Here is a 13,443-nt window from a genome sequence, read left to right as displayed (position 1 = left end):
CTTTCCACCAAGTCATACATCAGTGCTTCATTCCCCTTATGCTTGATGCAATACCGAGGGAAGAGGTGGAAAGCCAAATACAGAGCCCTGATGAACCATTCAATATAGAAGCTGAAATGCTGCGTTATTTAAAAAGACGTTGGCAACCTGGGTGAAGCACCAACCGAATGGGGTAGTGCCGGGTTGCCTTGAGGGATTCCCATCCATGGGGATGTAGACTTTCCCACTGCCTAGAAGAGGCTGGGGCAACATCAAATAACCCCAACCCCACACTGGAAGCTCTGCATGCGCACAAGCGGGGGCAAATGACCAGCTCAAAAGTTGCCACGTTGCTTTGCTCGTCTCTGTGGGAGGGGAGCCCCTCCTTAGCAAGTGCCGCTTGTCCTTCCACAGCGTTGCAGGGGTTCGAAAAGCTTCGCCCACAATAACGGCCACAATTCTACACCGTTTTAACTGGAAGGCAGTCTGCAGACAACGGGGTGAACAAAGGTGGCCCAGGGGTGCCATCAGATAACTTGAAACCAGCCATCTAGATAGCTCAACTGATTCTGTTCAGTAAAATCAAGCAAAGACACTTAGATTCTGAGTCAACAAAAGTGCACTTAATGATGTTTTTATTAATTATAAGCAGCATGAATAAGATTTGGCTACAAAGATAAATACAACATTTGGCTGCTGAAATATGAGAGACACGCTGCCCGCCGCCACAAAAACTCTAGAGGTTCTTCTTACCAAAAACAAAATATTATGCACAAAGTCTCCCTTAGTATACTGCAATTTTCTGCCTGATCTAAGAGACAAATATAAACAGAGGCTCAAAAACAGAGGCAGTCATTACAGAAGGCAGCTTAAAGCGGAACTTAAGTTTATATCACAAACAACAAACTATTTGGTGTACCTGCAGAGTCACAGACTTTCTCTGACAGCATGATCCGGGCGTACCGCTGCCCCAAGTGGGGTTCCTTCAGCTGCCCTGTGAGACAGCACCCGGCCGTTTTCCGCATCTTCTTATTCCAGCTGACTTCCATTCTTTCTGGCAACTGAGAGGAATGGCAGACCGCTAGCGACTTTCCAGCGGCAGGCAGGCAGAGGGGCAGCACAGCCTTGAGGGCAGACAGCACAGCTGCTGGCCACAGTTCCTGACCTGAAGGTGGGGCTCGCATTTAACAGTGGTGAAGACGGAGCCTCGTCTGACGATACACAAGTCAGTAGTTGGACACTCACCTGTGGCCATCATCACACCTCTCCCCAGCGAGCAGAACCTCAGCCTCCAAGAGAGGAACCTTTCCTCCTTTCCTCTCTGTGGTTCTATAAGGGGGAGGGGGAGCGTTTTCCTTCTTGCTTTGCAAGAAGCTGGCAAAGACCAGCATGAGGGCCAACATCCCTCCCCCTCCCTCCCTCCCCTAAGTTCTCTCCACGGGGCTTGGGAATGGAGGGGGTCTGAAGCAATGACCAGTGATGCTGCGGCAGTCATGGCCTCGTGCTGAGACTACTGCAGAAGCACACCCATCCAAGGAGAATACCTTTTGCTCAAACACCGTGCTGTTATAGAAAGCGTAGAGGCGCTGCGTCAGCTCTTCCTTCTTGGTTCGGAACTCTTTGGCAGTCTGGGATTTGGGGTCTGAAAGCTCTCGCAAGAAACAGCCCTGGACTTGGCAGGCATTCCTGCAGACACAAAGGCAACAGACAGCCGGGGTCGCTCAGAGAATAATATTCTAGAGTATAAGGAGCAGAAAATAAAAAAGACCCAACCAAGAACTAGAATACAAAACTGGAACTGACTATAAAGAGAAGCTGATGGCTTTTACAGAGTTTTTCAGCCTACTATTGAACTTGGAGATGCTGCCTGGGAAAGAGGCAGCAGAGGGCGCTCCGGAGCCCACACCCTGCAGCACCAGGGACAGGCACAGCACCCACCCAACCACCCACCCCCACCGTGGTGCAGTGGTTAAGAGCGGTGGTTTGCAGCAATGGACTCTGATCTGGAGAACCAGGTTTGATTCCCCACCCCTCCACATGGCTTCCCCACTCCTCCACATGAAGCCAGCTGGGTGACCTTGGACTTGTCACAGCTCTTTCAGCCCCACCTACCTCACAGGGTGTCTGTTGTGGGGAGGGGAAGGGAGGGTAATTGTAAGCCGGGTTGATTCTCCCTTAAGTGGTAGAGAAAGTCGGCATATAAAAACCAACTCTTCTTCTGCGTCTGCTTCTACATTGCAGTCACATGACAGGACAACCTTTCCACATGCTTCAGCAACAGAGGTGGCCTATTTGGACAAGTTTCCCCTTGTGCTGGCTATTTTGTTAGCAGACATAGTCCAAACAAGGCAGCAGCCAGGGCTCACCTCACTGGCATCCAGGGCACCTGAATTGCATCAGTCAGCACCTGTCTCTTGGGATGCTGCACAGGAACGGGAGATTGGGACAGTCCCAGGGAGGCAGCCTCACTCTTTGTAGCGGCTGGGATGATTTCACAGGAAGACTGGGAGCCTCTCTGTCCTACCAGTCACAAACCAAAAGTTAAACGCAGAGGCAGACAAAACTCCAAATCAAACCGGAAGGCCAAGGGTTAACTTCAGATCTGTGAGCCCTCGACTAGGGTGGCATGGATTTAAAGACCAGACACCACGTCCCTTGGCCTCATGACCAAACTGCTCCACCCTTCTATCCCCTTCCCTTACTCTCAAGCAACCCAACGGCCTCTCTCACCTCGCCCAACTCCCAGGACTGAAAGATAACTTCCCAAGAGCACTAATCAATTCTTCTCTTATCCAGTCAACTTTTAGGAGCTTCTTCCCTCCCTTCACATTCCTTTTTTCAGCATTAAATCTTTCCTGTGGAAGTTAAAATATCACAGTTCTTTCTTCAGTCCTGAATGAGCAGGCCTCGACACATGGGACTCAACCCACCAACCCCACTGAGGCTCTTATATGGACTTCTGGGGGTTGGGAGGGGGCAGAGCCTCTCTGGCCTGGAGGAGATATAAGGCCGAGGAGGAAGCTGAAGGCTGCCTGAATGGGTTGGACTCAGCAACCTGGCACCCACCCAGGGAGAGGAAAGATCTGACTCTCCCTTGGGTTGATCTCAGGAGGCTCCCTCAGACAGACCCCTCTCCAGAACAGAGACCCCCGGTAGGGCGGAAGCGAAGCCACAGCATGACAGGTAGTATAGGCTGCTAACACATAAGTGATGCATTTTTATGTCGCTAAAGTAAATACGTTTAGGTTAGCTAGGAAAATATTGAATATATTTCAATCCCCCCACACAGTTTTTCTTCATGGCTTCAAACTTTCTGGAAATGCCATCCCGATTCCTGTAGCACACCATTAAGGGTTTCTCACCATTTTCACAGAGGGGAAAGCTGGAAGAGAAAGACCAAACTGAACACCTAAGTATTTATCTCATGCCTGCATCAGTGCAGCCGGGGGTGGGGGGAATACTGAGACCTCCTCGTTAACTTCCTACAGTGCAGTAAAGGGTCTACAGTGGAGACTTCAAGGCATCTGCCCCACTTACCAGGCACTCCCCCATGGTCCTACAAACTAAAAGGTGATGGATATACACAGAGGGCGCCACTCCCCAGTCAACAGGAGAGGCCGCAGCTTTTCCTTGCTAGCCAGGCAACTCTACAGCGTCATCTCCCTCAACTCGGCAACATCCGAAACCAGAAGATTTTTTGAATGAGCATGGAGAGGGCTCTTACCAGTGGTGCCAGTTTGGCCTTCAGTGCTCTTGGCGGCAGGAAAGACCATTTTTTGCTTCACACCAGCAATAAGATTATCAACTTCATCGTCAGAGCTGTCACAGCCAAACACGACACTTGGCCTCAGTCGCTGGTCTTTGCCTTGACTACGCTCCGTGGTGGAACCTCTTCCTTCCACACTTTGGGAAGAAGACTTTGGCCTGTCCCTGGATGTGAGAGGCTTCTCGTGTGAAGAGGCAGAGAGCACACCCCGCCGGTTCCCCTTCTGGACGGACTGGCATGGAGACCTCGGTGGATGTTTGCCAAAGACACAATTCTCATCACTGCTGCTGTCACTAAATACTACGGGAGGCAGGCAGGACACAGAGTAAGACACAGAGTGGTCTGGCGTATGAACATGTCTTGTTCCTGCAGGGCAATACATCACTAAACAGCCCACATGCAAAACGTCTTCATGAAGGCCAAATTGTCTAGTCAAAAGAACTAACTGTTCTGTTCAGAGACTAGGACAATGCTCAAAGCATCAACACTTTATTCTTCTTCAAAAGGACTGTAACATCGATGGATGGATGGATGGATGGATGGATACAAACACACACACGAGAATCACATGGATCAGGGAATGCCCAAAGTCAGGCAGGGCTGTGAGGCAAGGCTGCCGGTAGATGCCAGCCAGCCGCACAGTATTAATGCACACATGGAAAGGAATCCAATCTCTTGTGTTGGTCCCAGGAGATCTAAAATTAGGTCAAATTACTCCAACTGACCAGGAGTTACACCCCTCTGCAAAGCTGAAATGTTCTAGTGCCTCCCTTTAGCCTGCATCCCTTGGGAAGCCTACCACCCCTCCCCTCAAGGTCAGCCTCACCAAGGGTGAAGAGGCCAATGAAAAGTGATACAACTGAGACAAGAGTGTCCCCAAAGGGCGTCACATTCCCTGACCCAGAGGGGAATCTGGGCCCTGCCCTCCTCAGTGGCCCCTCCCACCGAGTCATCACAGGATTGGCCCACCTGGCACAGGCTCCTCTCCTCTGGCAGACAGCAGCTCTCCCGGGCTGCGCCATCCCAGTTGCCCGAGAGCCTTTTCTTACTTGCCTTTTTTACTGGTGAGATGCCGGAAGAAGTTGTCCTCAGAGTCACTCAAACTGGGAAGAAAAAAGAAAAAGATTCTCAGTGGAATCAGAAGACATGTCAGGATGGAGAAGTGGCCCCGGAGCCATCGAGGCAACATTCTGGTTCCAGCTGAGACCTGGAATTAGAGCAGGCACTCTGGCCCCGCAGAATGCCAGGGGAACACTGAGGGAGCAATCCTAAGCAGGTCTACTGGGAAGTGGGTCCTATTTTATCCAACGAGGACATATTCTTTGGGCTGCAATCTTATTGAACTATTTGTACCATACCTTTCCTCTTACCATACCATACCTTACTTGTAAGATGGCTTACAAGTTAACACTAAATTATTAGAGTTTTTTGAAAGAGTCAATAAGCATGTGGACAGGAATGAGCCTGTGGATATTGTGCATTTGGATTTCCAAAAAGCTTTTGACAAAGTCCCCCACCAAAGACTGCTAAGCAAACTTCATAGTCATGGGATAAGAGGACAAGTCCTCTTATGGATTGAGAGCTGGCTGAAAAATAGGAAGCAGAGAGTAGGAATCAATGGTCAGTTCTCACAATGGCGGGATTTAAGCAGTGGGATGCCTCAGGGATCTGTGTGGGGACCGGTGCTTTTCAACCTGTTCATCAATGACCTGGAGTTGGGGTTAAACAGTGAAGTAGCCAAGTTTGCAGATGACACCAAATTATTTAGGGTGCTTAAAACAAAATCGGACCGTGAAGAGCTCCAGAAGGATCTCTACATACTGGAAGAATGGGCATTAAAATGGCAAATGAGATTCAATGTGAACAAGTGTAAAGTGATGAATATTGGGGCAAAAAACCCCAACTTCACATATACACTGATAGGATCTGTGCTGGCAGTGACAGACCAAGAAAAGGATCTTGGGGTGGTAGTGGATAGCTCAATGAAGATGTCAACCCAGTGTGCAGCTGCTGTAAAAAAGGCAAATTCCATGCTGGCCATAATTAGACGAGGAATAGAGAATAAAACTACTGATATCATACTGCCCTTGCACAAATCTATGGTGAGACCACACTTGGAATACTGTGTACAGTTCTGGTCACCACACCTAAAAAAGGATATTACAGAGCTTGAGAAGGTGCAGAAAAGAGCAACCAAAATGATTAGGGGACCAAAGCAACTGTCCTATGGGGAGCGGTTAAGACGCTTAGGGCTGTTTAGCTTGGAAAGAAGGTGGCTGAGGGGAGACATGATTGAGGTCTATAAAATTATGCATGGTTTGGAGAGAGTGGACAGGGAGAAGTTTTTCTCCCTCTCCCATGATACTAGAACACGGGGTCATCTATGGATACTAGTCATGCTGCATACCTATTCTCGCTGGTATCAGAGGAGCATGCCTATTATTTTGGGTGCAGAGGAACACAGGCAGGATGGTGCTGCTGCAGTTGTCTTGTTTGTGGGCTTCCTAGAAGCACCTGGTTGGCCACTGTGTGAACAGACTGCTGGACTTGATGGGCCTTGGTCTGATCCAGCAGGGCCTTTATGTTCTTAATCCAAATAAAATTGAAAACCTCATATAACCCTCCCCCAAAATGCCTGCTGCTCCCTTAGTATAGTAAGAGTAATACTGAAACAAGTAATCCAAACGTAAGCCTGTTAAACTAGAGATCCCCCTTCAGACATTGTCTTTGGATGCACCGGTTCTGGGTGGGCAAGCCACGGCTTGCTGAGCACCATGGCTTGCTGAGCACCAAAGTAAAACAGTCCCACTCCGTAAATATCCCTGCTTCTCTCTGACCCCGGCTGTGTTTTCTATACGGGCCCCCAGCCCCCTGGGATGCCAGAGACACATCTTGCTAGTCTGCTTGCCATCCCCTTGGAGACTGGTTCTTAAGGCAGACTGCTCGAGGTCGGCCTTTAAGTCACTCCTTCAACATGTGTCTGCATGAGTGCACCTGTGAGAAAAAGCCAGGGTCTCCGCCTCCCTTTCCTCCAGATGTATAGTAGTCTCGAATTAATAAACAGCTGGTACGTAGGAATGACACTCCATAAAGTTTTTTTTTTAAAAAAAAATACTAAGAAATGCATATTTTGGAATGCTAGGAAGTGCAGTTTTCCAAACATCCTCTAGAAGATGGTTCCAAAGTTTCGAACGGGCACACGGACAGATAGGGAGAGGTCGGTCCTTTACTTCTACAGCTCCCATCAGGCCATCAGAGTTTTAAGTGACCTGGTTAACTGGTTTGTCATGGAAGACAAAAGAGGGGAATAAAACCCAACCTGAAAACAGAAGCTGGGTACCCAAGGTTGGGTAGAAAGAAACAAACATATATATGTGTATATATACAGAAAATATAATTTATTAGAAGCGCTATGTAAAGGTTAAAAATATTTAAAAACATTAAAATAGCACAATGGCATTTCCTAAGGTTGATAACTGTAATGTGGTTAGGAAATATTTTTAACCTTTACATAGCGCTTCTAATAAATGATATTTTTCCACCCAACCTTGGGTACCCAGTAACTGGTTTGTCATACCACAGCAATTCTATTCCTTAAGGCATCTAGAAGCTGCTTTACATGACCCAAGATTCTTCAAGACAACAGGCCAAGGATCAGTACATAATAATTATGTGAAGAACTTTCAACACGCTAAAGCTCCATAGAACAATCAGGGTTATTGTCATTCATGGTGCCGTTGAGCCAAGCACGCTTATTTTAGAGCTAATTTGGGATACCAGGTGGAACCTGACAACCATCCCACTGGGCTCTCCCCTTTCCACAAGAGTGCTATTGTGGTAAAACATGCAGATGGGAAATGAGATTTTCCTGACTGCCACACAGGTACTTTCACCAGAGGATATGTTCAAGACCACCAAATATGCATCGGTTATTGCTGATTCAAGACCCCTTAACACTTGAACCACCGCCCTATCCTTGTCCATCAAAGTTCTAGAGGGGATGGGATTGGCCACCCATTTAATGTGGGCTTAGAGGCGGAGGAATTTTTAACTCATGCTGGTCTGGTGATGCCTTAAAGACTGAGAGCACATTCCTGAGATTGGGGGCTGAATGGGCTGAAGAGGTGGCATGACCACCTACACTGGTGTCCGTGCCAGTAGCGCCATCTAAACTGGCACGGACGCCAGCATAGGGGCACTTATGCCGACTCCCCTAGACTGCAGCAGCAGCGCAGCCCTCAGACTCCGGCTCGACCTCCTGCCGGCGTCCTCCCAGTGCAAATCCTCATGCCAGCATCCCAGGAGGTGTTCCTGGGGCGTTCTGGAGTGTGGAGTTGCTGTTAGGCAGCCCCCTAACCCCTTTCAGCCCAGGAACGCCCCCTTAAACAATGGCGGTGCTGCACCACCATTTTGTTGGTACAGCATCGCTGTTTTCAGTGAGGCTTTCCCCCCCTTTCCCTAATTTTTATTTTAAAATAGTCCTCCCCCCACCCCTGCTGCAGCAGCGAAACCTCTTTGGAGGCACAGCAGCACCACCGCGGCCACGCTGGCCCCCCGGCCAATGCAGCTCTCAGGAATGGGGTGTGGCACATTCTAATTCCCACATATGAGTTCTTTGAGACCACATCATCGGATGCCTGAGAGACCTTGGTCTCTATTTTTTAAAAAAAAGGTTATGCTGGAATAAAAATGTGTTAGTCTTTAAGGTTCTGCAAAATTCCTGCTATAAACCAGCACAGCCACCCCCTTGGGAACTTTGTCATCATGAAAAGTCCTTAAGGGTAAATTTGTGTTGGCACCAAATGTTTCCTAGATTGCTACACCATTTCACTTCAAGGAACTCTTCCAGGAAGATACAACTACGCTCCCCCTGAGAGGAAGTAAATAAAGTGCCACAGGTCTGTGCCTTACATCACGTCATGCAACATCCTCCGCTGGGTGCCCTCACTTCACCCAAGCCTACACCCCATGGAGAACAGAAGAAAGACTCCAGGGCAGAGGAGGAAATGGAGGGGAAAGGGTATAATTTGCACCAGGCTACTCAGAGTTCAGCTTCAGTACTTTCATCAGCGGCTTCAGGCCTCAATGTGTGAATGGACAGCAAAGAAATGGAGGACGTGGGATGGCCAACGGTCAAGCAGGGACGAAGAGAGCAAGGCCAGCAGGAGCGCCAGCAGCTGCTCATGGATGCAGCTCTTCAAGCAGCAGCTACAAACGTCCCAGGTTTGGCCTTCCTGTTTAGAGCAGGGGGGAGGACCAGATGGCCCGTAAGGCTCTTCCTGGCTCCTGGGGGGCCACCCTTTTTTCACTGTGCATTTCTTCACTGGAATCCATATAACTGGGCCTCCAGCACAGCTTCAAGTTGGTGGAATGTAAGAAGGCACTAAAATCTGATGGAATGCTACTTTATACGCCTTCGCTGAAACCTGAAAAATAGCGTCATTTTCTCTGTGATCTTCTCCCTAACAAAGATAAGCAGTAAAACCAAGATTCTAGAGACTCAGGCTTGAACCACTAAAGGACACTGAAGTATTTTCTCACGGGTGAGAATTCCTTACATCTAGCACACATAACCACAGTTGCATGCTTAAATCAATCCCCACAAGATGCATTTTGAATGCTACAGATCCTAAGGCCAGCATGGTAAAATCGGAAGGCCCCTTACCTGTTGTTTTCTGCCCTCAGAGTGCAACACGTGGCAGATTTGGGAGTCTTCATTCTTGATAAAACTAAGACAACATGAAAGAACAGTCAGTTTTTGCTTCCTGAAAGCTATTCACCCTCAAATATGACAATCTGAAAACAACCAGCTCTTTAATGAGCTACATTAATCAAACTGGAAGTAACTTGGTCCTCTTTCAACCAGTTAGAATCTCAGCAGAAACCACTCACTGCAGAAAGCTTTAAACCACCCGTTTTAGTCGGAAAAGGAGAACTTTCAGTCACTGAGCTGATCCTCCAGTATATTTATAACTCTCGCAGGCTGCCTGTGCTCATACTGCCACAAGAGACCGGGTTGGATCCCACAATCCGTCAGCATTAAGCACGGGTAGTCACTGATCTTTCTTGCATTTCCCACCCCAGTTTCTGACCCCTGGAAAGCTTATTCCTAGTGCCACAAGACCTGTGCCATCTAATACCCATGAAGATCAGGAAGTTGCAGTGGGGAGGATGAGTTTGCCCTCTTCTCCCCTCCCCACCCTCAGCCTCCCTACACACGTGGCCATCAGACCACATGACGGGTCCTGTGACCCTGGAGCAAACTGTCCTGGGCTGGGCTTGGACTACTGGCAGGGGCAAACACAGGAAAGATCGATGATCTTGCGTCCATGGGATCCATCCTTTAGTCACGGCTGTGTATAAAACTACACATATTCAGGTTCTTATGGCTTCAGCCAATATTATAATGCTCCTGTCTAGATCTACGGTACACCCTCATTTGGAAAACAATGTGCAGTTCTGGACACCATATTGCAAAAGGAACTTTGCAGAGCTGGAAAAAGTACAGGAGTGGGCAGGATGATCAAGGGGTTGGAGCGCCTTTCCTATGAGGAAAGGCTGACGAGCCCGGGACTTTTCAGTTTAGTAAAGTGACAACTAAGGGGAGGACATGATAGAGGTTTATAAAATCACACACATGGTAGAAAGAGTGGACGGAGAATTTTTCTCCCTCACCCCAAAAAACTGAATTCAGGGGCATCCAATGAAGTTGAAGGGGCAGTAGATTCAGGACGTACAAAAGGAAACACTCCTTTACACAACAAATGATTAAAATGTGAAATTCGCTGCCAGAGGATGTATTGATGGCCTCAAGCATGGAGGACTTCAAAAGAGGACTAGACTGATTCATGGAGAATAGGTCCATCGGCAGCTATTAGCCATGGCAACTCAAGGGAACCTACACGGTCAGAGGCAGTCAACCTCTGAATCCCAGTGCCAGGAGGCAACACCAGGGGAAGGCCTCAGCCTCTACGCTGTTCTTGGCCCTCCAGAGGAACTGCTTGGCCACTGTGTGAGACGGGATCCTGGACTAGATGGCCCTTCACAAGTCTGATCCTGCAGTACTCTTCTTATATTCTTAAATTTTTCATGTGTCGATTAACTATGCTTATTGTGTTCCTTATTAAGTACACACAACATGAAAGATTTAGGAACCACAGCTCAAGGCTCGAGAACACCTTAGCAAATGGAGCACATTTCGACCGTGAAACGTAAAGTGCCCTCTACGGGAACTAGATGTGTACCTCCTCGAGGGAGGAGCTGTGGCTCGAGTAGCAGAGTCCCCGCTTGTTGTACAAAAAGCCCCAGGCCCAGGCATCTGCCACCAAGAAATCTCGGGTGGCAGACGGAGGGGCAAGACTTCTCTGTGCCTGAGCAGCCATTGCCAGGCAGAGCAGGCAGCACTGAGCTACAGGGACTAGAAGTGTCTGACTTGAATACCATCAATAGGCAAGCAACCTATGATTCTAAAGGGAGAGATATGGGAGCCCATTTGGATTCCCTGGGAGATATTTTGGCAGGGACGTGTCCCTGAGCATTTTGGAGCAGGTGACATTTTCCCCTCCCCCAACAAAGTTAGAGACAGCTGACGTGGCAGGCAGTTTCAAAGCCAATACAACTCATGTCATTTGATTGTGTGTGTGTTGCTCAGGTTTTGCAAAATGAGGGCCGTGACTTCCTTGATTGAGTCAATCCATCTCTTGTTGGGTCTTCCTCTTTTCCTGCTGCCTTCAACTTTTCCTAGCATGACTGTCTTACCCAATGACTCTTGTCTTCTCATATGTCCAAAGTATGACAGCCTCAGTTGAGTCATTTCAGCTTCTAGGGACAGTTCAGGCTTGATTTGATCTAGAAACCACTGATTTGTCTTTTTGGCGGTCCGCAGTATCCATAACACCACATTTCAACAGAATCTACTTCCTTCCAGTTAGCTTTCTTCATTGTCCAGCTTTCACATCCATACATTATAATAGCAAATACTGTGGTATGAATTAACTTGATCTTGGTCGCCAGTGACGCATCCTCACACTTCAGAATCTTTTCTAGCTCTTTCATGGCTGCCCTTCCCAGTCTCAATCTCCTTCTGATTTCTTGGTTACTGTCTCCGTTTTGATGATGAAGCCAAGGAATAAAGTCTTGAACAATTTCAATTTCCTCATTGTCCGCCTTAAAGTTGTGTTGTCCCCCAGTGGTCATTACTTTTATTTTCTTGATATTCAGCTTTATTCCTGCTTTGCCACTTTCTGCTTTAACTTTCAGCTAGTTAATAGTTGTTTAAAATCTGTGCTATTTTCTAACAGTAATGTGGTATCATCAGCATCTCACATTGTTAATGTTCCTCCCCCCAATTTTCACTCTACCTTCATCTAAATGTAATCCAGTTTTCCTCCCTCTCTCATACTAGAACGCAGGGTCATCTGCTAAAGCTGGAAGGTGAGAGAATCAAAACAGATAAAAGGAAGTATTTCTTCACACAACGCTTAGTTAAATGGTGGAACTCCCTGCCCCAGGATGTGGTGATGGCTGCCAACTTGGAAGGCTTTAAGAGGGGAGTGGACATGTTCGTGGAGGAGAGGGCTATCCATGGCTACTAGTCAAAATGGTCACTAGTCATGATGCATCCCTATTCTCTCCAGGATCAGAGGAGCAGGCCTGTTATATCGGGTGCTGTGGAACACAGGCAGGATAAATGCTGCTGCAGTGGTCTTGTTTGTGGGCTTCCTAGAGGCCCCTGGTTGGCCACTGTGTGAACAGACTACTGGACTTGATGAACCTTGGTCTGATCCAGTATGGCCTTTCTTATGTTCTGCTTACAGATTGAAGAGATACAGAGATAAAATACACCCTTGTATAACACCCTCCTGCAGAACTTAGAACTCCACACACTTTTAACTTACACTTTTCAAATTCATCATCACTGCTTGAAGATGAGCTGCAAAAAAGGCAACATAAAAAAGTTATCAATCCATTCCGTGACTACATTCAACCGTGGCAGTTAAAGTGGCCCCCACTGGTATGGTGCCCACAAAAGTCCCACCAGCATTTGAATCTGCAATTGAATATCACTGAGTTAGACCATGAACATATTTAGTTATTTGTTTAAAACCTTTCTTAGTTTACAGAGCTTAAGGTAGCTTACAGTATAAATAAGATACATAATATCAAAATTTAAAATCACAATTGAGGAGTGCTTTAGTCAAAGTGGCATTCTTAATGCACAGGAGGCAGGGAGTTGTTAACTGGCTGACCACGTGAGGTGCCGGAGTAGACCAACGCTTCCCCGGGTCTCTCTGTCCTCCTCCCCCTGCCCAGGGCTCCGCCACCCCCCGGCGTGGGGCACGTATTGTGCGGGGGGGTGGGGGGGGGACGACACACTGGTGAATAACGGCCAGGGAAGGGGGCCGGACCCCCTCCGCCCAGCCGCCCAGCCCCACACGCGCACTGTCCCGCGGCTTCTCCCTCCCTCCGCCGCCGCCGCTCACCGCCCGGGGCGTCCCTCGACCCTCGGCGTCTGCATCCTCGGCCCGGCCGGGGGGGTGGGGGGGCGGCGTCGGCGGCCTGAGGCGAAGGCGCTGCTCGTATTTCCTTCGTCTTTCCCGCCCGGGCCAGGAGGGCGGCCCCTCCCCTCTGGGGGCTGGGCCGGAAGCGGAAGTGGCCCCGCAGAGGATCCTGCTGAAGGGGGGCCGCCGCCGCGCTCC

At 48.6% G+C, this 13,443-nt stretch overlaps 1 protein-coding gene across 1 annotated transcript in view; it reads right to left on the bottom strand.

Annotated features, from left to right (window-relative positions):
* Positions 1-13,443, bottom strand: part of GCNA (germ cell nuclear acidic peptidase) — a 33,340-nt gene that overhangs the window by 4,603 nt on the left and 15,294 nt on the right. Inside the window, exons 5-12 of the mRNA XM_056846680.1 lie at positions 13,121-13,379; positions 12,643-12,677; positions 9,411-9,474; positions 4,799-4,848; positions 3,704-4,045; positions 2,346-2,499; positions 1,524-1,665; positions 899-1,040 (exon numbers count right to left, since the gene is read on the bottom strand). Coding sequence (XP_056702658.1) covers positions 899-1,040; positions 1,524-1,665; positions 2,346-2,499; positions 3,704-4,045; positions 4,799-4,848; positions 9,411-9,474; positions 12,643-12,677; positions 13,121-13,379 — 1,188 coding nt within the window. The remainder of the gene's footprint in view (positions 1-898; positions 1,041-1,523; positions 1,666-2,345; positions 2,500-3,703; positions 4,046-4,798; positions 4,849-9,410; positions 9,475-12,642; positions 12,678-13,120; positions 13,380-13,443) is intronic.

The sequence above is a fragment of the Euleptes europaea genome, chromosome 3 (assembly GCF_029931775.1).
Source record: "Euleptes europaea isolate rEulEur1 chromosome 3, rEulEur1.hap1, whole genome shotgun sequence".
In the NCBI taxonomy this organism is placed as follows: Eukaryota; Metazoa; Chordata; class Lepidosauria; order Squamata; family Sphaerodactylidae; genus Euleptes; species Euleptes europaea.
This window is presented reverse-complemented; position numbering and strand designations above follow the sequence as displayed.